General features: G+C 45.4%; 1 protein-coding gene across 1 annotated transcript; it reads left to right on the forward strand.

Moving 5' to 3' along the window:
• The first annotated feature begins 394 nt into the window (after positions 1-394).
• Positions 395-22,943, forward strand: dipk2ab (divergent protein kinase domain 2Ab). The gene is made up of 4 exons (XM_072378066.1): positions 395-870; positions 6,508-7,384; positions 17,566-17,869; positions 21,079-22,943. The coding sequence occupies exons 2-4, from the start codon at positions 6,731-6,733 to the stop codon at positions 21,420-21,422; spliced, it is 1,302 nt and encodes a 433-aa protein (XP_072234167.1). The 5' UTR covers positions 395-870; positions 6,508-6,730; the 3' UTR covers positions 21,423-22,943.
• Positions 22,944-23,898: the final 955 nt, after the last annotated feature.

The raw sequence follows: 23,898 nt of genomic DNA on the forward strand, positions 1-23,898 counted from the left end.
AGCCCTGATTTACTCTTTCCGTTTATTAGCTTGTCTTATAAAGCCCAAAGTGCCGCAGTAAAGGTTTTATAGTTATTTGCCGCATCTCCCTGTGTTAAGATTTTCTATGGTTGACGTAAATGTTTCTGCTGATTAGCCCAGCATGTTCTTTTCATCACACAGAAAAACGACAGTATGGTTATCTAAAGCAAATCTTAAATTAATGTTAAATTAAAGCTGTCTGACTATTGTCCATGAAATGTTTGTTATTGGCTAATAGGGGCACTGAGAAAAACAAATAGACCAACTTTGCGTGGGGGGAGGTCGGCGCTCCAGACATGACAATATTAGAATAGTCGCGTAGCAACCACTGTCGCAAACAGAGAGCGGATGTCGTAAAGAGCTAAGAGGCTGGTGTTGAAAACATTTGAAACCGAACCCATTGTGGTGTGGAAGAGGAGTGAACCACTGCCTGAGAGAATAAGAGAGGAGGCAGTTCTGTGACCACAAAGAGACTCTTAATAAGCAGACAGATATGGACGTTCATGCGGAACACAGGCGCTGTTGTGCTTTGTGAGGAGGACCGCGTCGTCCAGTCGGAAAGATTCGGAATATGAAGAGTTAAGACGATATCCTAACTGTTTATTTCAGCAGCTAGCAGGCTAGCTGGCTAGATATCTAAAGAGCTCGAAATTGGATGCCAGTGTGAGTCCGCTTCATAGAGGTCTTCGTCGACCTTTGAAGAGCCGGGTTCCCTTTTAGATAACGTCGGTGGTGATTTAAAGCCCAAGTCGCTCTCCCTTTAAGTAGCCTCAACTTTGAAGAATGATATCAACTGAGCGCTAACCATTTCACTACTACAGACCCGGAGAGGGGGGAAAAGTCTCACAGGTTTGTTGCACATTTGTTTCTTCTCTTTGCGGTGCGCGTGAGCCTCGGACCAGCTCCCCTGCAACCGCGAGCTGGCTCATTGTGAATTTCAGGAGGCGCTTTTGCGCGGTTCCTTGAACCCCTCGTCTCGACCGCTTTGATTGGAAAAAAAAAAAAAACAACCAAACAAACAGATAAGCTCATTTTGTGTCTCTCAGCGTTTCAGTGGAGCGAGAGGACACTTGATACTCTGACGGCTCCTGTTACTACCTCGGATAGGATGAAACGTTGAGATAAAAACTCCACGCGACTGTGCTTTTCCTAAATGAACTCTTATCAGATGTCCACATCCGCTGTAGAGTGACTGGAAGCTTCTTTTTTTATTATTCCCGCTGCTATTAGTGTCCGTGCAAGTGTCATTTGTGATACAGTGTCGTGATATGTTGACCTTTTTTCAAATCCCTCGGTTTATTTTAGGGAAGATAACAGTGATAACACACAGCTTAAAGCCCATTAATAACTGATAGTGCTTGTTAAAGCATCCAACTTTCATTTGTGTATCAGAATTGACCGTGAGGCTAGACAGGTGTAGTTTTATTAGCGGAAGTGTGCGGCTTCATCTTGTTTGCATGCAGGTTGGTTTTTAAATTATGCCAACAGCACTGGCGTGGTTTTTAGCTCGAGGCCACATTAACATTTCACTATTGCTTCTCGCTCAACCGGTGCTACAGTCTCTGAAACCACTCGGAGCGTTGTATCTCAACAGGTTTCCTTCTTGGCCAATTTGTTTTGGATTTCGTGGCTTTTAGCAATAGAAAGTTAAGCCGCCGCCCTCCTCCTCCTCCTCCTCCAACCCCCCCTCCACCCAGACATAAAGGCTCAGGCATGGGAAATATAAGCGTAACTTAGAAAACGAGCTAAATTGAGTTTGGCCGTGGGATTTCTATGCATAATCAGGATGATCTGCTCTTTGTAAAATTGTGCCCTTGATTTCTACAAGGGGGGGAAATAAATTGCAACACTTGTAGGAAGCTCATAAGTCCAATGGAATTTCTGTGCACAGCCTAATGAGTGGAACGTGCTGCTTTGGATGACTTGGGAAATGTGAAAATAGATTCCTTTAAGACATTCTGCTGGTGGCTGATTTGAATGTTTCTGATTGCTCAGCAGGGGAAACTTCTTGTAATTGTATCCTAAAAGCTCCCACAGGAGTAGTGTATTTTTTTGTTTGTTTGTTTCTTCACCCCCAGACTCTCCGGTCTGTTCTAGGACAAAGCAGCTCGTGCTGCAGATTGAGGTGCACGAGGAATGCCCTGCAATATCAGTTGATCAATAGTATTTTCCTCCCTCGCCAAACATTTCTCCGAGCTTGTTTTGACAGCTTGTCTTAATCAGATCAAGTGGAGCCTCACTCCGTTGGCGTGTTTGTTGTGCAACGGCGTCGATTTAGATGAACGACAACTTTTCCAACTCCCACCAGAGGGGTGCTGAAAAAGTGCAGCTGCTGAACGTAGACGAAAGAAACAAACATCTGTTTGGGCATCCAGGGCCAAGTCCCTGCGGAGCGTCCTTCCAAACAGCTGCGTCATTTTGGCGCAAATCAGATATTATTGATATTTCCATTAAAACCTCCATTGTTTGGTTTGGGCCAGAGATGAACGGACCCCTGCTCACTGAGGGGGTGCAGCTAATTGGTACTTATATTCCGAGGACTCTATTCCCCATTAGTAGAGCGACTGTTGCAGTGACTTGTATCCATCCATCACAATCTATGCGTTTGCTGTACTGAGACAATCCGGCTGTGGCAGAAAAATGCTTTTGTGATCAAACATTATTGACTCTCTCAGTCGATAACCTTGGCAACAGTAGTTCCTCTTTCCAGCAAGAGCCACACATTGCAACGCAGGCGGGGTTGATGTTGTGGGGGCCGGAGGAGGCTTTCTCCGAGCTTTGGTTAAGGCTTTGTGGTAATACTGGCGTTCCTGCGAGTAGACCCTTTCTGCCAGAAACCGAGAGCTGCCACTCTGTATTCAAGCCGTCTTTCTGTCATTTCAATCATAAGAGCAATAACTCAAATTTTCTGTCATCTTGCTGCCTATTAGTTTCAACACTTGTCATATCTCTGTCTTCCCATTCGTTTTACACAGTCCTTCCTTGTCCCCACCCCCCCCCACCCCCCCCCCCCCCCCACACACACACACACACTTCCACTCTGCGCTCTCCTTTGCTTTTCCAGTGGAATTAATCAAGCATGTTCTTGTGTGGCTCGACTTCATTATATCGTAATGAAGTTTAGCCTCAGGTGCAGTGAGGGAAATGGCTTAGGCTGAAAGTAGCTTTGCCCTTGTTCACCATCATCTGAGACCAGTTCCACACAAAGAGCAAAGAGAAAAGATTACTCAAAATAGAAGATTTCCATTTCAACCCCCCCCCCCCCCCCCCTCCTCTTTCTTATCAGAGTTCTGTTCAAATCTAACTTTAATGATAGAGGATATTGCCATGTCATCCTCCACTGTCTCGGCCTATGTCATTCTGTTTTAAGCCTACGTGGAGCCTGTTGCTTTATTGTGCGCCTTTTCTGTCTCAGTAATGAGGCATTTTGCGGCTCTTAACATCTGCCAAACTTGGAACATTTTGCATGCGAGACTCATTTCCCATGCATGAGGAGTCAGGCATCCTTTTGATTTGCCCCCTTTTCTTTGCCTCTCCTCCGACACACTCACCGATATACTTTGTAGACCCGGGTTTGCTGACAAACTTTCTTTCCCCGCTTTTGGCAGCGGCCGCGTACGATGAAAGGTAATTTGGGTGCTTATTCTAAACCGAGCGCTCCTCTTGATATTGTGCTTTCCCTCCCTCTTGCAGAGGCAGCATGCGGGAGTAATAGAAGAGAGCGGCAAATGCCTAACACAAGTTTTCTGTGGCGCAGAGAGGCTTGTCCAAAAGGAAAACGCTGCTTTAAATTTCACTGCCCTTGTGTTCTGGTGGGTAACATCTGTGGTTGAATACAAAGCATCTGGCTTAACTTAAGCGTTTTAAGTGAACTCTAACCTTGTCAAGAACCCAAGTAGGTGACCTTGTCCGTGGAGGCCCTCACAGTTTGCCACTCTCCCTGCGCCTGGTGTTAGATAAGTCCCATCCTTGGGGTGGTATACAGCAGTGGACTATTTTAATAATGGAGAAGTGTAAAAACTCCCCAAAAGCAGTCTTGTGGAGTAATTACTGAGGGGAAAAAGAAAAGAAATGACCATATAATCCCTTCAGTAAACTGAATGTTTGTTTCTCATTCACACCATAATTGTTTGACTGTATCAGCAGCAATTGCATTGAGAAACCGGAACTTAGTATATTTCAATCAGTGTCCTCTCATGCTTGATCTTAATACAAGTACAGGATCAGGGACTGGCCATTTGTGGTCGACTGGTGCATTAAACTTTCGATATTGCAAGCATGTAAACATTTTGGTTCGTTAACAGAAAAAGCCATACGTAAATTAACTCTTCTTTTAGGCAATTAGAGCAGTTCTTGTCATAATCCAGGTAACGCTCCATGGGTTATTTTGGTCTTAACACGTCAGGCAAGGAAGATACAGCTATGAATCCCCCCCGCTTTAGCCGCCAGCTCATTAGTCCACGGTGCTCAAGCCTAGTTGGGCGCTTGTTCTAGCTTGCCCCGGCTATCTGTTGCTTTCTCACAGGGATGCAGAGGTGAACTACTTCTTGGCCCTGCTGAGCTTATGTTACATGTTCTCCCAGCCCTTCGTTCATCTTAGTTAAATGTCATGTCAGCTTCAAAAGTCTTGTAGATACGCTTGTGTCAGATGTTAAAAGGCACTTGAATCTAGCTTTTATAACAGAAGAATGTAATTTTTTTTTCTCACTCTCTGGAGCAGTAGAAGGCACGCATACCTTGACTTTTTTTTTTTTTGCCACGCACTACCTACCATCTACTAATTTGTCAAAATATAAAAGAATCTAAATGCAGTTTCCAGAATTATTCCGTTACTGTGTCCACTTTTTTTGCTCTTTACAGATTGGCTCATTTATCACTCTAGTCCTATATGGATCTCAAGCTTTCTTTTTTTCTCTTCTTCTTCATTTGATTTGCTCTGTGAAATGCTGCGTCAGACCAAATGTACAAAAGAATGATGTTTTTTGTGCTTTCGTATGCTTCTGAGGTATATTGGGTTGATGTGGGCATGAAAAGTGCTATTTTCAAACACTGTCCTCCCGAATGATTCAATCCCAAAGACTAAAATAATAAATTCTAACGATGGAATAAACTGATAAATGTGGCCACTTTTCTTTTCTTTTAAAGATCGCCTCTTCTCTAGACTCATTACCCCAGCCCTTATGTATGGGTCAGAGAAGAAAATGACATGTCACTTTGCAACAGAAAACTGCTTGGATTTGTATTTTCTTTCTTTTTCTTAAAGATGTGTAGTGCAGCTGTCTTTAGCCTCACTATTTTGGATCCGTTCTATTTTTACATCAGTCACGTTGGCCCGATCTGCTCAAGGTATTTTCAGGCTGAAGGTAGCGGTAAGAACAAGTGTGTTCAGCTCTTATCTGACACACTGCAGGCACATGTCTCTCACAGCCGCTGCTCTCTTAGCCGCGTTTAGCCTTTGTGTCTTTTTACATCTCAGCTACTTCGATCTGGAGGCAAAATCCCAGGAACACATTGACACACACGCACTAATGGCACTGGTGTGCCTTCTTGTTAGCCATGCTCTCTCAAGTCAGTTGTCTTAATAGGCGTGTCCTAATGAGCTCTAATTGAGAATGACTAATTTGCAAGGCCAGAGTCATTGTCTTTCTTAAAGCGCCTTATAAGACGCTTTGCTAAAAAGCTGATTGGGAGGCCTAACACGGCTTCATCGTGTGGCAGACTGTGGGGGCCTTTTCTGCGGGCTGTCTACTCGTTTCCAGCCTCTTTCTTCCATACATACGTACATCCACATTTCAGCGACACGAGCCATTTTCAAAGAAACGACTTCAAAGCGTGCGTTTAAAGGGAAAGCGGGGCAGCTCTGATCAAAGGTTAAATTTTGCACAGCGTGACTCTTTTTCACAATGCAAATCGAGGTTCCTCCGAGATTTGAGGTGTGCCAATGCCACTTATTTTGTCAAGCATCGAGGGAAACTGTGATGGATATTGTCTCCACAGAAGGAAGGAGTCATCTCGGATTGCTGCGCGTTTTGTTTATGCAGGGAGAGGATGCTGTTTGTTTCCTCATAATTTGATCACTTACACTCTGTTTTTCTCTCGTCCCTGCTTTTATTCATTTGTGTTCTATTGGGGCAAGATGTGGGGGGGGAGCTTGCAAGTAATTGTTCCACAAAAATCTAAAAACAATACAGGCAGTTTTATTGCACTGGCTGTGGGCCAACTCATTTTGTCTGGAAAAGTAATGAAATCTCTCAAATGACCCAAGCAATTCAAATTTGTGAGACAATTTCATACGCTGGAGAAGGTGCCGTTTTGTTTTATTGGCGGTATCACATTTTAGGTGTTGGGGTGAGATGAAGGATTAAATAAAACCTTTTTCAAATTGTTATCTATGACCAAAGGGACGATTTTGGTTTTATGAAATGTACTTTCTTTTTATGTTACTGGGGGTAGTAAGCTCTCCTTTCTTTCTCTGCTTAATTTCAGGGCCAAACACCAGGAAGAGAGAACATGATGCACTGGCGGCTGCCAGAAACTGGCACAGGACGGCTGTGCCAGCCGTGCCCCTCACTGCCGCTTTAGAAGCTACCTCGTTGCACCATGGCGGAGAGGCATTGAGGTTCACTCCCTGACGACGATCTCAACACCTCCCCTCATCCCTGTCCCTCAGTAACCCCCTCCCCCCTCCCCATCCCTGCCCATCCCCATCATGCTGCGCTTCCTGCCTCTCAAACTTGGCCGCCTGTACCGCTGTCTGAAGCTATTGTTGTTGGTGGGGTTGTCTGTTATCTTGTTGATGAACACCCACACCCTGTTCGCCTCCTTTCAGAAGAATGAACTCACCGACCGGAGATTCATCAACCTCAACAAGTGTCCCGCCTGCTTTGGCACCAGCTGGTGCCGCAAGTTCATGAACGGACAGGTTTCCTTCGAGACGTGGGGTCGCCTGCGATTTCTAGATGTATTCAATGTCAAGAATGTTTACTTCGCACAGTACGGAGAGCCCAGGGAGGGCACTCGGCGCGTGGTGCTCAAACGGCTCGGATCCAACCAGGAACTGGCCGAGATTGACCAGAAAATCTGTAAGAGGGCCACGGGCAGGCCGCGCTGCGACCTCGTACAGGCCATGTACAAGACTGAATTTGCCCGGATCAACGGGGACGTTCGCCTGCTCACTCCAGAGGTGGTGGAGGGCTGGTCAGACCTGGTGCACTGCCCCTCTCAGAGGCTGCTGGACCGCGTGGTCCGCAGGTATGCCGAGACCAAGGACTCAGGCAGCTTCCTGCTGAAGAACCTGAAGGACACGGAGAGAATGCAGCTGCTCATGACTTTGGCGTTCAACCCAGAACCCCTTGTGCTTCAGGTACTGTCAGTTTTCAACTGTTGTTCAGTTTCGCGTGTCTGTACGGTTTAAAGCAGCCCGTGTATGCTGTGTTGTTTGAGGCCTGAAAAGAAGGTTTTGTTTGGATGATGTTTGACTGTTGCAATCTTTGAGAAAAATGTCACATGGGGATAAAGGGGTGTCTGTCAGCTGATCGGTGGCAGCGTGTGTTTCGCTAGTAGCTCATAAGGCAATGGTTACTGGATTACGCATGGAAGATCAGAGCCTCGGAACAAAGCAAGCCAGGGTGTTGGCCCGCAAAAAGCCCCCAGTAAATTGCAGGGTGGGGATCATCATTTTACTTCTTCTTTTATAGATCTGAGACCAACCGTTACACTCTCCCTAAACTCTAGTCTACACCAAGACTGTGTGTTCGCTATGAGGACCACGACTATTCCTCTCATAGAATAGTGACACGTTTAAGAGCTGTAGCCTCTGAAGAAGACAAAAAAAGAGATTTTTTTTGCTGGCGGCAATTCTGCATATTTAGTACAAAATGTAGAGCAGTTTTGAATTATTCAAGGATGCATTTGTAAATGGTTGTTTTTAATTTTAATATACTTCTGTGTCCTCGGGACACTCGTCAGTTGTGGATGACTTGACTGGAGAAATATCTGGAGGGCTGCTAAGTGGGATCAGCACCAATATTACTGATCCCTTATTAATCTTCTAGAATACTTTTCTAAGTTCCTGTCTCCATTTCAGCACTAAAACACGCCGACATTTCCTACAGTTCAAATTTAAGAGTCGAGTGAACTGACTAAATGGCAGTTGTGGTTACAAAAATTACGTGCAGTATTTGGAACTAACTTATTTTAGCATGTTGTAAAATGCCCCCCCGTCTCTATTCCGTCACCCTGCGCATCAAAGCAGCCATTCTATGCACCACATAAAGACAGTCGGCATCCTTTTCTCCTCCCAGATTTACGGCAGCCAATCAATTTCAATTTCAATTTGGCATTGACCGTGTGTCGTGAGAGGACAGAACAACAATGGTCTTGGCCCGTGTGGACATTCAATAACGCGTGCTGACCTCCCCCTCCCTTCACATACAGGACCAGACACCTCCGGGCATTTTGGAGGACAAAAGGCGAAATCAGCTTTTTAGCCTGGTCAATCTATAAAATCTGATTAGCCTTGTGTGGTCGCTTCTGTCCCCCTTCCTTCCTCTCTCCGTCTTTCCTTTTTTATCTATGTCCCTGCCTGGTTCTCTGTTCTGCTTGCGCAACCTCCACAGATAACGCCATCAGTGTTTTTAATGCCATTATACATCAGTTCAGAGGCTTGGTGAATCACCCCCCCACTCCTCCTCAGCCTTATCTTGCACACAGCTCCAGACATCTCACACCAAGACATCATGCGTACACATTGTCCACCGCTCTCTTCACATCCCACTCTCTGTAGCCTTCGCGTGTTTACAAGGACTCATTAATTGTTTATATCATGCTGAACTTATGGGGGTAATGCATTTGGGGCATGTAGGCGTGTGGACGGAGGGCGCAAATAAGTACCAGACATCTCGTAGGTTCGCATATCCCGAGCACCTTGGCAATTCACCGGCAACACTGAACTCGAAAGATGAGGAAAAATTGCTGAGAGACCCTAAACACAAGGTTGGGCAGCAGTAAACCATGAAGAATTAATGGCGTCTGCAGAGATTGAGCAGGAGACGGGCTGGATTACAACACCACCTTCTTCTGCTTTATTTGCCAGAGGTTAGACGGCTGCGAGGGGATCGGTTTTAACAAAGGATAGAGGAATGCGGGCCGAGTTTTATGGCCCAGTATTTAATGTAATCTGATCCTTATTTCAGCTATTAATCAGTGTGCCTCTGTGTGAGGTCAGGAACCATACTTCTCTTTGTTTGGTTGTAGTCAAACATCTGCCTTATAAGTTTGATTTGGCCACCATTGTGTAATCTAAGCTTGCTTCAGTGTAAACGATTTCCACCGTCATCCGTCAGCGTTGTTACAGTTGAGAGGTTGTTGGGTTTTCTTGGTTATTTAGTCTCTCTCTGCTCTTGCAGTACACAGTTAAATAATGTGAATAACGTTTCAGCTGTGCACTCTCTCTTAGAGGGGCTTCTGTTTCCAGTCTTTTGAAGCCACAGGCTGTAAATCGGCCCTGATTCACTATGAGAAACCAGACCTCCTTTTGTCAGTGAGACACAATCTGCTGTGTTGTTTCGGGTCTGGGCAACAATGCGTTTTCTGTGTGCACATGTACACGCAGACGTGCACGCCACCCCCACTTCTCTGTCACGTGGAAGACAATTTGGCTTTGGGGAATAAATATTTTCAGAAGACAAAATGACAGACGACAGCTGAACAAGGAAATGCTTGCGCAATAGGTGGCATTTTATCCAACTCTTCTTCCCCGAATCTTTGTACCAGTTCTTTGAAATTGGCCTGAAAATGTTTCTCTGTTGCTGTGATAAATCTTTTTTTCTCTTTGCAAACCAGAGGAATTACATGATCCTGTTTAATTTCACCGCTTCTTCAACAATAACCTGGTTTGCATGAGAAGCGAGTCATTTGCTCTCCTCGTTTCCATGGCTAGAATCGTATGTGTTGCCTTCAGATTCTCTCCTCCAGCTAGATGACTCACTGATTCATCAAGCGATGGTTGTGTTTGATGGAGTACATCTGGCCCAACCTTAAATTAGTTCGATTTAGCCCAGTCCTCCCTTCCAGATCATTAAGCTTGGTGGGATAGCCAGAAGCATGTGACTGCACTCGCACCCTTTTTGGTCCTCAGCCCTGTCGTGCTCAGTGAAGCTGAGAATAGGATGTGACAGGCCTGTGGGGTTAACTCAGTCTGCGGCACTCTCATCTCCACTAAACTCAAATCCTCGCAGTCCCAGATACCCCTCTTCCCCATTTTCATCAACATCTCTCCCCTCCGTCCACGTATTCAACACGCTCGTCTCGACTGACAAGGAGACGGGCTCGTCAGAAGGCGTGAGCCTCTCACGCTGCTTCTCCCAGAACAGAGATGTCTGACACTGATACCGAGTCAGAAAAAAGAAGGTTAGGAGAGATTAGATGGATGACCTTTTCTCCTCGTCTTTCCATGATCTTTTGACGGCATCATTTTAATGCAAATGTGGATCATAAACATTCCAAATGCACCAGTGGCTTGTTTGAAAAGATTCAAACAAGCCACACTACGGGCGTGTTGATTAATGAAGCTCTTTTTAATCCTTTACATTTTTAAAATAGAAGCAAAACTAAAGTTAAAAACGGAGCTTTTCGCTGGCATAAAGTGATGCAAAAATGGTGCATCAACTGTGACCTACTGAACCTTGCTTGATTTTATTCATTTATTTTTCACTAACTAATTTAAATGCATCATATTGAATGATTCGTGGCTGCTTGTACAAGCAATGAATCAATAATCTCATGAATTAGACTGCACACTCCTCAGAGATATTTGAAGGTTTTTGAAAACTAGAAAAGCATACTGTAGCGTATAAAGGGGGTACAGAGAATTTTAGCCTCTACGTTTTCCATCTCTGAAAAATGCAGTGACTCTGTAGCCTGGTTTTCTGGGTCATGCCCCTTTAGAAAGAGGATCAGAACTGTTTTTTTTTTGTTTGTTTTTTTTCTCAAGTTGTATTTCTTTCTTTCCGTTTAATCGTACACAATGGACGCTAACCCAGCTTACGTGACAGCCTTCTGTCTCCGAGACTGAGTCGGTGGCTGAGGTCTGCAAGTAAATGGTATTGGAGTTGCTAGCCTGTGATTAGTACCTTTGTTTTTAGGGTCTGGGGGATTGTGACGCTCTTAGCACATAAGAGGGGAGGTTGTGCATGCAGCTTAACCCTACTTCAAGTGCTCCCAAACCTCCGTTCATTATTCTTATAGGCCTTTGTGTACCGACTGAATCCTGTTAGGATAAGACAGGGAGTTATCTGGGCCCGACTCTTCTCTTTTGGCTGCCCTCGCTGGATGGAGGCCCTGGTGGAAAGGCGAGAGGAGAAGGAGAGGAGCAGACGGGGTTTGTGTGAGTTTGTCTTGTACAAGCCAGAGCCTTGTGGTGTTTTCTCCCAATTGAATGAGCCAGACTGCTTGTGTTACCATAATCCTTTCTCTCCTCCCTGCAAACGCACATACACACACACGTCTGACAGCTGTGTTTGGTTAGGTAAATGCCTGTGGTTGTCCCCTCCCCCCACCCCACCGGCTCCTTTTTTTAGACTTGTCCCTCAACCCCAAAGCTTCCTACTGTTACAGCGTACACCCCAACCTACTAAATGCCCAGCTCATGAAGACGCAGCTCTGCAACGAAAGAGGATCATGCGCAGCTCTCACGGGCCCCTTAAGATGGCCAATATGGATCGTAACGAGCAGCTCTTTACTGTGCTTTGTTCCCTGGAGAGCCCAGGGCCTTATGTTAGAGCAAGAATATTCTTTTTAGCACATAATTTTGCCTGCAGTAATAAAACTGCCCACTGCATTAAAGCGTGAAGCACCTGGTTCTGCTGCAGAAATTATGAGAGGTCAGCAGTGTGCTGTAGTATGTGCAGGTTTTTAGCATTTGCACCCTTACTAGTTCCAAAACGACTTTCTTTAATCAAACTTCTTTCTGGATGTTGTCAGAGCTGATCATAACCTGACGCCTCATTAAGTTTGAGGTCTTTGCTAGAGATGTTTAATTGGTTTTTATAGGGGGGGATTCTATCAGTGCGTGCTCTGCTCGACAGGCAGGTTAGAGTGCAGGGTCAGTGACCGAGGTCTCCAGCTTACTATACCGCCCAGCTGCCCCGGGATAATTGGCGTCTGCTCTGAAATGTGCAGACCTGCGTTTAGGTCTCAAACCCACAGCCGTCAGGTCCGAGGCCAAGTTTCACTCGGGTTCCTCCTCTGTTGTGTGGGCGGCAATACCACCTAGAATGAGTCAACAACCACTGCCTGTGACTTAATACATTCCTCATCTTCCAGCTGAGGGGATTTATGAGGTGGCTCTATGTGCAGTGGCTCAGGTTCAGGTCGGCCGTGTGAGCTTGCAACCTCAAGCTGCTCTGTCCTGTGCACTCATTCCTCATCCTGTTCTCATTTTCTCTGCAGATCAGAGGCCTGCAAAACTCAAAGACATAGCTAACCTATTTCTATCGATGCTCAACAGAGCTCACTGAATCATGTCCACGGTCTTTCTGTACCTACGGTTTTTGGTCCAAGGAGCAGAAATCTCAGCTTGTTGCTTCGATCTCTTACTTTCCACACAGAAAACAAAAACACAATATGTTGTCTTTTAAATGGTCGTTATCTTGTTCTTTTTTTCTTTTTTCTTTTTTGGTCTTTCACAGCTCCTGCCTGTAATGAACACACAAAGAAGAATGGGAGACCCATTCTAAATTCAGACACGTACAATTAACATTCTTTGTCACTACTATCCGGTTTCCTTTACAAGCTGACTCCTCTGCTCGGTGCTCCGACGAGGCAGCTACCGCCTTCCATGTTCAGAACAGACAGACTCGTCGCTTTGCATGTCGGGTTTTGTTGGGTGGAATAAAGTGAGGAGGAAAAACAGTTAGCTGAAAAAGCAGCAGCATGAGAGAAGCAAGATTGAAGAGAAAGAACGAGCGCCATGTGTGCCTTGGCTGAGGAGTTGACGTCGGTTCCCCTGTGGGGTCTGAGCGCTTGCTGCGGACTAACAGACTGTATTTTAAACTTAAATGGCCAGCAAAACGCCAGACGGGGCCCACCACACTTCCTTCCACACAAGGTCAACAGGAGAGCTGCTCAGAAAAGCAATGTGCTTTTTCAAGTCCAGCTTGGCAGCATCATCCTTCCAGCCTTGCAGAGCAGATGTGGGTCCCTCTTAGCTCTAAGCCCCTGTGATAAACAGGCTGAATAATGTTCATTTTGTAACATGAGATTTGAAAGGGCTTTCTTTTTTCTTACTATACGTGTGTTTGTGTGTGTTTATCTTCATCAATGTGTCTGCGTACCATGCTAGCCAACTTTACCATTTGATCCCTGGACTCTTGGTCCTGTCTCAGCTTGCTTGCTATGAAGCTGTAGGGTTCTGTTGAAGGCAGAAAATGTTGAGAATGCACACCACACCTTGCTCAGGGCCGTGTTAAACTGCTCGCACAAAGCACTTCTGTGGTAAACTACTAATTTCCTTTTTTTGCTATAATTGGTTGTGGTGGCAGGATGAAGGCAACTGGTTCTTTTTAAATGTGTGTTTGAATGACCAGTGTTTTTTGCAAGCCAGCCAAAGCAACATCTTTGGAGCCACTCATGTTTGCTCAGCCCCTGAATAGAGGTCGCTATCGGCCCTGGTCACGTTGCATGTTCTCATTCACATTTGCTTGGTTACGTTTTCAAATACACACTCACACTCTCATGCACGTCTTTCGAGCGTCTTTCGGACCCTCTTGCACACACAGCCACGCCCTCCCCCGAGTGGCCCAGCAGAAGGGCATGCCTTTGTCAGCAGATGTCAGGACGCAGGTGTGTGTTCCTATGACTCTCGCTCCAGTCGTTTCATCCTCTTCTCCAGAGGCTGCACATTTGTCTGTGGTCCTGTTTCTTTTCGGCCCACTCTGCCAAACCAACCCCCTCCCCACCCCGAGAGGACACGACTGTGTCTGTGTTACAGGAAGAGGAGCAAAAAGCTGCCCCCGCCCCACTCAATTCTACTGCAGTGCACCAGAACCACCTTAAAGATTGGATTAGCCAGACTTGGGCCTCAAAGTCACTGCGAGTTCGCCTTTAATGACAAGATTCTGTTTTCCGCCCTCGCTTGCATCGTCTTCCGAGCCAGAATCTTTATTTCTGCGCAGTGCGAGGGGGAAAAAAAAAATGTACAGAAAAAAACATTGGCACCATGTTTTACAGTTTCAAGCCTTTGCTAAGCAGGAGATGAAAGGTTTTTATCCCGTGACAGGAACAAGAAGTGATAAGACCTTTTAAAGCTGTTAAAGTTGCTGGGATGTGTCATTGGCAGTCTTGCACCCTCAGCATTTTTCACCAGTGCAACATCATTGGGAAACGACTGCTAAAATTCACTACCTGTGCATTAACAACACACACACACGCACGGTACCTCATAGGTCTACTCAGGCATAGTGCAGTGGATGTTATATTAGGCTGAGTTTCCCAATACACATTTCCCATTCGCCCTCCTTCCCACACCAAACGCCTCATTGCGGACGTTAATGACTTCTGCAGAGTAACCATTTAAAGAGTGCAAAGGGAGAATGATTGGTGGGGTATTTATCAACCGTTGCAGTGGGCACTGTTGAATCCAAAGCGCAGGTGCCCTCCTCCGTGTGCATGCCGACACTGTTCAGTAGTTCTCTCCTTTAGACTTATTGCAAATAAAACTTAAATTTAAGGCGGTCGTAAAAATGGCACCAAGGTACGAGTTGTTGAGACTAGAATAATCGCGGTAGAGCAACGAGCCTGTCGACAGACAAGAGACTGAGCGACATCTATGTTAAGAACGGCGGACGAGGGCCAGACGGACATGAAGGCCTTCTCATAACAGCCGTTGACAGTGTCTGAAAGTAGCCTCGGGGCATTCATCCTGCACCCCCTCCCACCAGCCATCCACCCATCTGCCGTCGCTCTACTTCTGCTCCCATTCAGGCCTGCAACCTGACAACAAAGGGAGAGATGCGTTTAGCGGGCAGGTCTTTGCTAGTTTATCCCTCTTGTCTACTGAAGCGGAGCAGGGAAAGACACCATGTTTGTCTCTTCTGTTTGCCATCTCCATCTCTCTATTCTCTCCTCTCTCGTGCTCTTGTCTGCCCCCATCACCCACTTTCTCCCTGCGGGGGGTGAAAGAGAGGGGAGGTGTTTTTACAAAGCTGAGCCTCTCTGCAGGTTTAGCTATAACATTGGACAGGCTAAGTTTTGTCAACAAGACCGCGAGCTGCTTGGATTTGCAGCAACAAAATGCGATGTGAGGTTTGAATTTAGGTCAAAGGGAGGAGGGCCTAATAGGGATGTACCACCAACTGATCCAGCATCTGCTTAAGCAGTCTATACCAACTTACCATTACCATTCAGATATTTAGCCGATTAAGTCTTTAATTCTAAAATCTTTTATGTAGGGATGGCTATTTGCTTGAAATATTTCAATAGTCTGGGATTGTCTCCTTAATGGCCACTGTTTGGGAGTGTGGTCCATTGTCCCTTTTTTTTTTTTTTTTTTTTAATAAGTCTATTTCTGTCATTTCTGCATCCTGCAAAGTTAGTTGCTTCAGTAAATGTAGAGGAAGGGTAACGAGGAAAGATGTTTTTGAGAAGTAGGGGTGAGTCATTGCCAAGTCGAGCGACGGGCACAGGCAGACAGACGGGCTGCAGGAAGCGAGCGCTGCTTCGTGGACAGACTTTTGTCTTGCACACGATTGATTGGGCAACCTCAGGGAAATGGACTCAACCGACACGGCACGCAACTCATTATCGACCTCCCCAGTTTCCTTAAACTGATCAGGAGATATGCCACACCATAAAAGTGGCCTGTTTTTCTATGTTGGTTTGTTTTGTCCTGTGTCCCTGCTGCATAAAATTGTATTTTTAGCTTAAAGACTATTCCAAGGTTCTCCCTTTCAAGTGACCCTTGTGAGGCATTCTTATCCCCTTTCCTTGAAATTGCTTCCAGTACACTGCATCCGGCACAACATTGTCTGTGGAGTGCTTGAGATGAAATGGCTCAACAATAGTCCTGTTTAGTCACCAGTTCACATAGCAATGTGCTCTTGTGGCGCTGTAGTGCGAATCCAGCTGTTGTCCTGGAGACGCAGCAGCTGCATGGCCAGTGGGAGGCGTTGGAGGGGTTTGTTAACACATATGTCTTTAAATAATTTGTATTTCATTAAAGTTTAAAGGAAGTTGGGGCAGCCATGCGTGTTTCATCTCCACCCTCCTGACAGAAATTGAAAGGTGGTAACTTACTGAATTACCAAGAGGGCAGAGTGAGATGCAACAGTCAAAACAGTTCACACCTCACCTGCAGTGTTGTGGCGTGTTCCCTGCCATGTCCGTAATGCGTTTGAGCTTCAGAGAGATAGGGCTACTGAGGCCGCTTTGAAACACGAGCGCACCTGGTCCTCTGCGTCTCCGAGGCGGCCGCCTGCCAAAAAACCCACAAGCCTGCAAGAAATTTGTAACATAGGAGTTGTGGGGTGTCATTAAACTGGCACACGGTGGGTGATTATTATAAAAGATGGAGGCCTACGGCAGTAAGTTTGCTGCAAAACTCTGAGTTTGCAAAAAAAATGTTTGGCTACTTGAATAATTTTTCATTAATTCGTCCTTCCACTCTAACAGCCTGTGAGGATAGAACAGACTGAGAGGAAAAGGGTAGAGTTAGTGAGGAAAAGGTAAGACGCCAGAGCTGCAGTCCCTCAGCGGTCTGTGTTTTGTGTGCATTTGCCAATATAAATGTTGCTGTTTGAGTGATGGCAGATGATGAGGCATGTGCGCCTGCTTTTGTTTGGCCTCCGTAAAGCAAATCAGTCTTGGAGATTAAGATATTGCGCAACAGTAACGATACCACTTGCTCCAACCGGTTTTGCCTTGTTATTATTAATCAGTTCTCTCCAATAATACATTGTGATTTCTTGTCAGCATGCCCAAACTGCATTAACCCGGTTAGCGAGCACCACGCTGCAGTTTTAAACGCCCCGTTGCTGCTTCACAACACATAAGGCTTTCCTGCTAACTGCTCCTACCACAAATCACCTCCTATCAGTTCTCTGGAACCACCAAGTATAGCAGCGAACATCAGCTCATAGCTGTAGGGCTTAAACACAAACTGTCTCTTTGCTTTTATTAAATTTAATCCGTTATACCCCAAGCTGGCTCTGTTTCACGTGATCCTCTGGCAGATTTTCAGCTATTGTGCTTAGAATTGTGCATCAAAAATTACCTACGGCTGCTCACAGCATCTTTATGTTTGGTGTCTGGGTTTTCTCTTTTCTTCTTTGATCTCTCTCTCTGTATTCATAAAACGGATTTCTGTGCAAATTAAAGAAATATTTTCTGAAGCCGTGAAGTTTCTCTGGGTTCGTGTGGTTATGCTTTGCTTTTCAAAGCCACTGGGGGGTGTTTATGTAATTCTATTGGCTAACTCTATGCCATACAGCCCGACTTGTTTCATCCATGTCTTTTAATCATCTGTGTTTTCCTTCCTCTTCACCCCAGAGCTTTCCTTCAGACGAAGGGTGGCCATTCGCCAAGTACCTGGGAGCATGTGGCCGCATGGTAGCTGTCAACTATGTGGGTGAGGAGCTGTGGAGCTTCTACAATGCGCCGTGGGAGAAGAGGGTGGACCTGGCGCGGCAGCTGATGGACATTGCCGAGCAGCTCACTAACAACGACTTTGACTTCGCCCTTTACCTGCTCGATGTCAGCTTTGACAACTTTGCGGTCGGCCCACGCGATGGAAAAGTCATCGTTGTTGACGCAGAGAACGTTCTTGTGGCGGACAAACGGCTGATCAAGCAGAGTGAGTACCCGTGTCCCTTAAATCCTTAGCACATGTATGCTCTGTTCACGAAGCGTGTCATGCCCAATGAGGGTTATTTCCCTTTTTCCATCAAAGTTCCACATTGTGTCTAAGCATGTCCTTGTGCTGCATCCTTAAACATTTCCAGCTTGTAACGGCTGTTCCGCTTTAATGAGCAGTATGCCATTAGATTCAAATACTGACCACAGTTTGGATTCTCTAGAAATGAGGCTCATGAGACAGCGATGAAGGTTTTAGGAAAGTCCTCCAGGGACAGACCGCTCTGGGCAGATCTGCACATGCTGGAAGCCTCCTTTTCTAAGAATATACTCCTCCAGCACCCCTTCTGCCTCTAACATGCACGTCCCCATCAAAGCAAAGATCGGTCGGATAATGAGCCATCTCTGCTGCCCTAGTTTTTGCCTCTCAGAATAAACCTCATAACAAAGACGGAAAAAGCCATACATCACGCGCTCGGTGTGGCTGTTTTCCCTCCCTTCAGTCCTCCTTCCAGGGCCCACTTCAGAAAGAGGGACGACCACCTTGTCAGGCTCTGAGATTTGTCCCCTCCTGCAGAAATCCTATTAAAGTGATAAACTGTTGTGTTGCTAAGTGTTGAGGGTCCACTATGGTGTGCAGTGACAGATCTGAACTATTTTCTGTTTCTTAAAAAAATAAATAAATAAAAAAGTGTGTGTGTAGCTTTTGTACTTTGACTGGAAGTATTCAGTTGAATTTTGCTAAATTACAGCAGAGAAGATCGTCGAGGAACTGTGGATTCTTTTTGTTCTTGAATATTTTCTTCATTTCCTTTGTGGTTGTGTTTGTGCCATGCTCTAAAGTGTGTATTTATCTTATTGCCAAAAGGTTGTCACTGAAGCTCTTTGCTGGGCCTGAAGCACAATCCAGGTTGAGGCTCCCTTTGTCTGTCCGACACATTTAGAGCTTGACAACACAAGCTGCTTATCCTGGCCATTCAGAGTATAAGCCTCAAGTTTATTTGCTTCTTTCGTGTTTGTGTGCCTAGATATGTGTGTGTGTGTGTGTGTGTGTGTGCCAAATGCTGTGTCGCAGCAGCAAGAAGAAGGATGAAAGCAGTAATGAGTATTACGAGGTCACAGCAGAGCGTTGGACGGCACTGGGAAAATAGGCACAGCAACTTCCCAAAGCTCCACAAACGGAGAATCCAATCCCCACAATTAGAGCCTGAGATTGAAGGCAAGCTGGAGTGTATGCTGCGAATGTCATCAGCCTGAACTGAAACCAATTGATTTGTAAATCAAACGCGTGGAAAGCCACGGTCTGTTGCACCCTCTTGTTAGGGCCATCCGTTTGCAAGCAAAGGGTTTGAGCGAGATAAAACGCATGCCATGTTCAAGCTGTGCTGTTTCCTTTTGTTTGCACAGTCCAACGGTCCGAAAGGAGCCATTCTCCATCATTGAGCTTACAGAATTTGTGGATCGTTTCACCCCTAGTGGCTTTTGACAATGCATGCTGTATAATGTAACGCACACTTCACCCACTCTCCTCCCTTTCCCAGACTCACTCACACGCGCTTCCAGCTGCACTTGAAACGCACACACACACACACACACACCGATTCCCCCTCTAACATTCAATAATGCACTCTAACATCGGCAAGCATTGTTAAAACCTGCCTGCTCTCTTGAATGCCACCAGTAAGCCCACACTAACAAGTATTTCAGGCTCAGTGTAGCCTTGTGAAGGCAGAGGAGTGAGAGGAATGTATACAAGTCCAACCTGAGCTCCTTAACATGGAAGCTGCCAGTTCCGTAGGAGACGAGCGGGGCGAGACAGTCGTACCTCGTCTGCTGCTCCGCTCATTTGAATTGGAAATGATTTGGTTTGCTTTGGAAATGTTCGAGCTTTGTTATTCTCGAGCCTGCAGGAAGAGAGCCACGGAGGCTGATTGAGGTACAAGAAAATGGACCTCATACTTTCTCACAGCCTTTAGTTGAGTTCCAAATTACTTTTTTGCTGCGCTCATCTTCGTCCTTCAGCACGAACTCGTTCTTCCCTTCATTTTCTTTTCAGGGACTCGGACTGCTTTGTGCATTAGTGCGTCTGTTCGTCAGTGCGAGTGAAAAAGCGCAGGACACTCTCCTGATGCCATCCGTCAATCAGTGCCGGAGTGTGATGCATGACCGGCCCTGAAACATTAATTGCTTTCACCTCACCTTGCTGCTTTTTGGTGTCCATCTTTCTATGTGTTGGTGTGCGCTGGTGGCATGCGCTCGCAGACAGATCCATCTTCATCATTCCCACTGATTGAGGTTGATGTGCCCCTCCCCTTTGGGGGGCCCACAGTGGGCCTCTCGCTAACAGGCCAATGTTGGATCTTTTGATTGAGTTGTTCTGATGAGCCAGAGCAGAAGTGCATTACGAGGCTGATGCTCTGATTATGTGTTTGCATCCTCTGGGTCCACCACCCTCCTAACAATGTTATTGATCTGCTTTTTAATGTACAAACCAATAGCTTTCCCATCATTCCAGGTTATTTTCTTACCTTCCTTCTCTCCAAGACCAGTCCTCTAAAGAGTGGGATAGAAAAACGTTATGAAATGAGCTGGAGAGAAATTTATTTCCCCAGTAAATCAGAAAGGGGGCTCATTTCTGTCAGATGAAACTATAGATGAGTTGTTTGGCTGTGTGCTTCGACAAAGCATTTCCTTTTAGTGGCTGTAGAACGTCAAGAATGTCGCCTTATTCCTGTCAGCTGCCAGTAATTTAGATTTCTTGTGCAATAATTTGGCAAAACTGTTGGAAAAATGATTTTCTTTGCAGTTGGATGCAAAGAAATGAAACCCAATCCTTTTTCATGGCTTTAGCTTCAATGTTTCATGTTTTCTTTTTTTTACTTTACTTTTAAACACAGTCACCTGAAAGAGAAATGTTCTTATTGTATGGTGGGTGGGAGGCTGTTTAAAACCTCCACTCTTAACTTAAGGATATTGTCAATAACGATTTAAAAAGAAAAGCCAGAAAATAAACGCGACACTGAAAAATGGATAAATGCATTTTACTCTGCAAATATAGCTGCAACATCTGCATAAGGCAAGCTGTATTCTCTGAGAAGAAAGGTTATGATGCATTTCCTCTATATACATGCTGAGCACCCGCAGCCTGTTTTTGTTTAAATGATTGGTAGGACTGCATTTTCATTACCCTGCGTCTCTGTCCATCTGCAGACAAACCAGAGAACTACGACGTGTGGTACGAGAGCCGCTTTGAGGAGTGCGACAGGGAGGCTTGCCTGTCTTTCTCCAAGGACTCGCTTTGTTCCAGGGTCACTGTGGACCACAACTACTATGCTGTGTGCCAGAATCTGCTGTCACGGTACGCTACATGGAGGGGCACCACTGGAGGCCTCCTCCACGACCCGCCAGCCCACATAGCCAAAGATGGACAACTCGAGGCTCTGTTGGACGAGTGCACCAAACCCAAAAAGCGCTATGGCCGCTTTCAGGTGGCTAAGGAACTGCGCGAATACCTCACACAGCTAGCTGCTGCCTCCTCCGCCACGGCCAGGTAATAAATGGAGTCTGCGTTAGCCTGACGCACTCAGACTGGATTTGTAATCTTGATCCCCGGACTCTTGAGACCCCGGTCCTTGTACATGATGTCATTCGTTCTCCTTTGTGCACAGGAGCATTAAGGTGTTTGGGTCTTGCATCAGGAAGTGTAAGGATCAAACTCCAAAGCAGATTTGTTAAAGCCCTAGCTTTTACCTTGACTTTGCTCTGTATGAAAGGAGTGTGGCACGACAGAATTCCTGATAGAACCAGGAAAGAGAAGGGATAGAGGCAACTTCTCCCCTCCTCGGGTGTGCTGCCATCTCTGGTGGGGAGATGAGAAAGTGCTCTGGTAAACGCATCCCTTGCTGGACCCAGGCTAACGCAAACCAGAGCATCCAGCACCATCACACAGCCCTGACGACGTCCATCCTCGCGTTCACTACTCGGTCTATAAGAATGCTTGTGTTTAGTGACATTGACTCCGTGTCACCCGTTTGGAATTTCCCTCAACGATCTCGTATGTTCTGTTTTGCTGGACTGAATTTAAGTCATTAGGTACATGTACACTGTTTTTGCTGTGCCATGGCTTTTTTCTTTTTCTGTAGCATTGCTGCTGGGAAGGTGAAGGTAGCATGACTCACCTGCTGTCTCAAAGGAAGGCCAAGTTACTGCAGGTAGAAAGGACAGGCAGGGGGGTCGCACTTGTATAAGCATAGTTTCAAATCAATCACTCAGTGTCCATGTTTCAGGGCTGTGGCAATCATCTTTTTTGTGTTTCTTTTATTTTTCTTCTCTCTGAATAGGAACAACTGAGTGCAACAGTTGCTCATAGGAAAAGGAAGGCAATAATTGGACTCCTGTGGTCCCTCGATACAGATGTGCCTATACCAAAGAGGCTATTTGTAATAGGAACTCGTAGGTGTACAGAGACCACATCTTTCTCTCCAGTTATTGCCCACCAGAGCTGTACAAAACACACATTTCTATGAGCCGACAACCTGAAGACTGACTGATATTCCGTTTCTATCCCCAAAGAACCCAATCCAGGAATCTAAAACAGGAAACAAATTGTCCTTAGTTCTATTACCGCTGCTGTGTCAGCCTTCAGAAGAAATTATGTATGTTTGCTGGAAATCGTTTTGTTTCAACATGGTAGATTAAAAAAATGAAAAAAATAAAAAAAATCTTATTAAAGTTATGCAATTCTTAAGAGAACATGAAAACCTGATAAAACCACTTGGTTGTGGCCCTCTAGTGCCAGATTCTGTTAAAGCGTTTGTAATTGATAAATGAATCCTATTGTCAGGCTTCTCCCACTACAGCTGAATGCAATAGGCTCCGTCAGGTCAGTCGTATAAAAGGAAACGTCCTAATTTACTTTCTCGCTCCCCAAAGCGGCTTCTGACCCTCGCGTTTAAATTTCTGTTAAATATTTAAATACTTTGCGCATCTTTAGAGGTTGGACCAACAAACAAAAGGATAATCACAAATCTAGGTTCATGTTGGCTCCGGATTATGAGAGATGTTCGTCAAGTAAACAGAAGAATCCCATCTCTGGCTTCAGTTTGTTGTTTTGGTTTTTTGTAAGTCTACTGTTTTGATGTTGTGAATCAAATGCTTAAAAAAGCCCAGTGGAGTGTTTCGTAGCGCAGATGATAAAAGAATAAGCTGGCAGATGACCAAGTGAATATAAGCCACTCCCATCTGAGGAAACCGGAAGCACATCCGTCGCTTTTTGTTGTTGTTTTTTCTTTTAAAGCTTTCTACGTGACCTGCAGGGCTGATGCGACCTCTGCCAGCTAGGAAAAAGCAATAAAGACCAGTTTGGCTAATGAATTTCTTGATTTTGAACCCACATCATTAGTCGTATCAGACGCGTTTTTGCTTCCCCAGGATGGGGGATGGTCAACCTTTGTCTCATGCGTAACTAACTGTCCACTTTTGTACTGTACTTTTTGTTTTTTCCTTTCGAGTATTATATCAGCGTTGTCTGATTTTTTTCCTGTGCCTTTCATTCAAAAGTTGTATCTACAACTTTTAGTGGGATTAAATATTAAAATAAATGAAAATATATATATATATAGATATATACACTTAAACTGTGTGTGGACTCTTCTTGATTCTGTCCAATCTTCCTTTACTTATTTCCACTCTTAAGTTGCAGTAGATTTGGCTGTTTCATTTTGCATTTAAAGTCTGATTCACTGTGGCACAGCTGGATGTCAGCGTTGGCCCTCTTTCCTCCTCCTCCTTGATTTTGATCTCTCAGCGCTTCATCTGGCCTCTAATTCGGATCCCAGCCTGAGCTGTCTTTTTGTTGTGCTCAACTCGGGTGCCTTGTCCATATTTGAGTTGTTCGAAAGCGTTAACTTTGATTGTGCTCGACATTTTTTTTGTCTTCACACGAAATTAGATTCAACTCAACAAGCCGACAAGTCAGGGGAGCTTTGCGTGGAAAGACCCGAGACCTTCAGCGTTCTCTCGCACGTGGAG

The sequence above is a fragment of the Leuresthes tenuis genome, unplaced genomic scaffold, assembly GCF_036924035.1.
Source record: "Leuresthes tenuis unplaced genomic scaffold, fLeuTen1.0.hap1 SCAF_24, whole genome shotgun sequence".
Taxonomy (NCBI): Eukaryota; Metazoa; Chordata; class Actinopteri; order Atheriniformes; family Atherinopsidae; genus Leuresthes; species Leuresthes tenuis.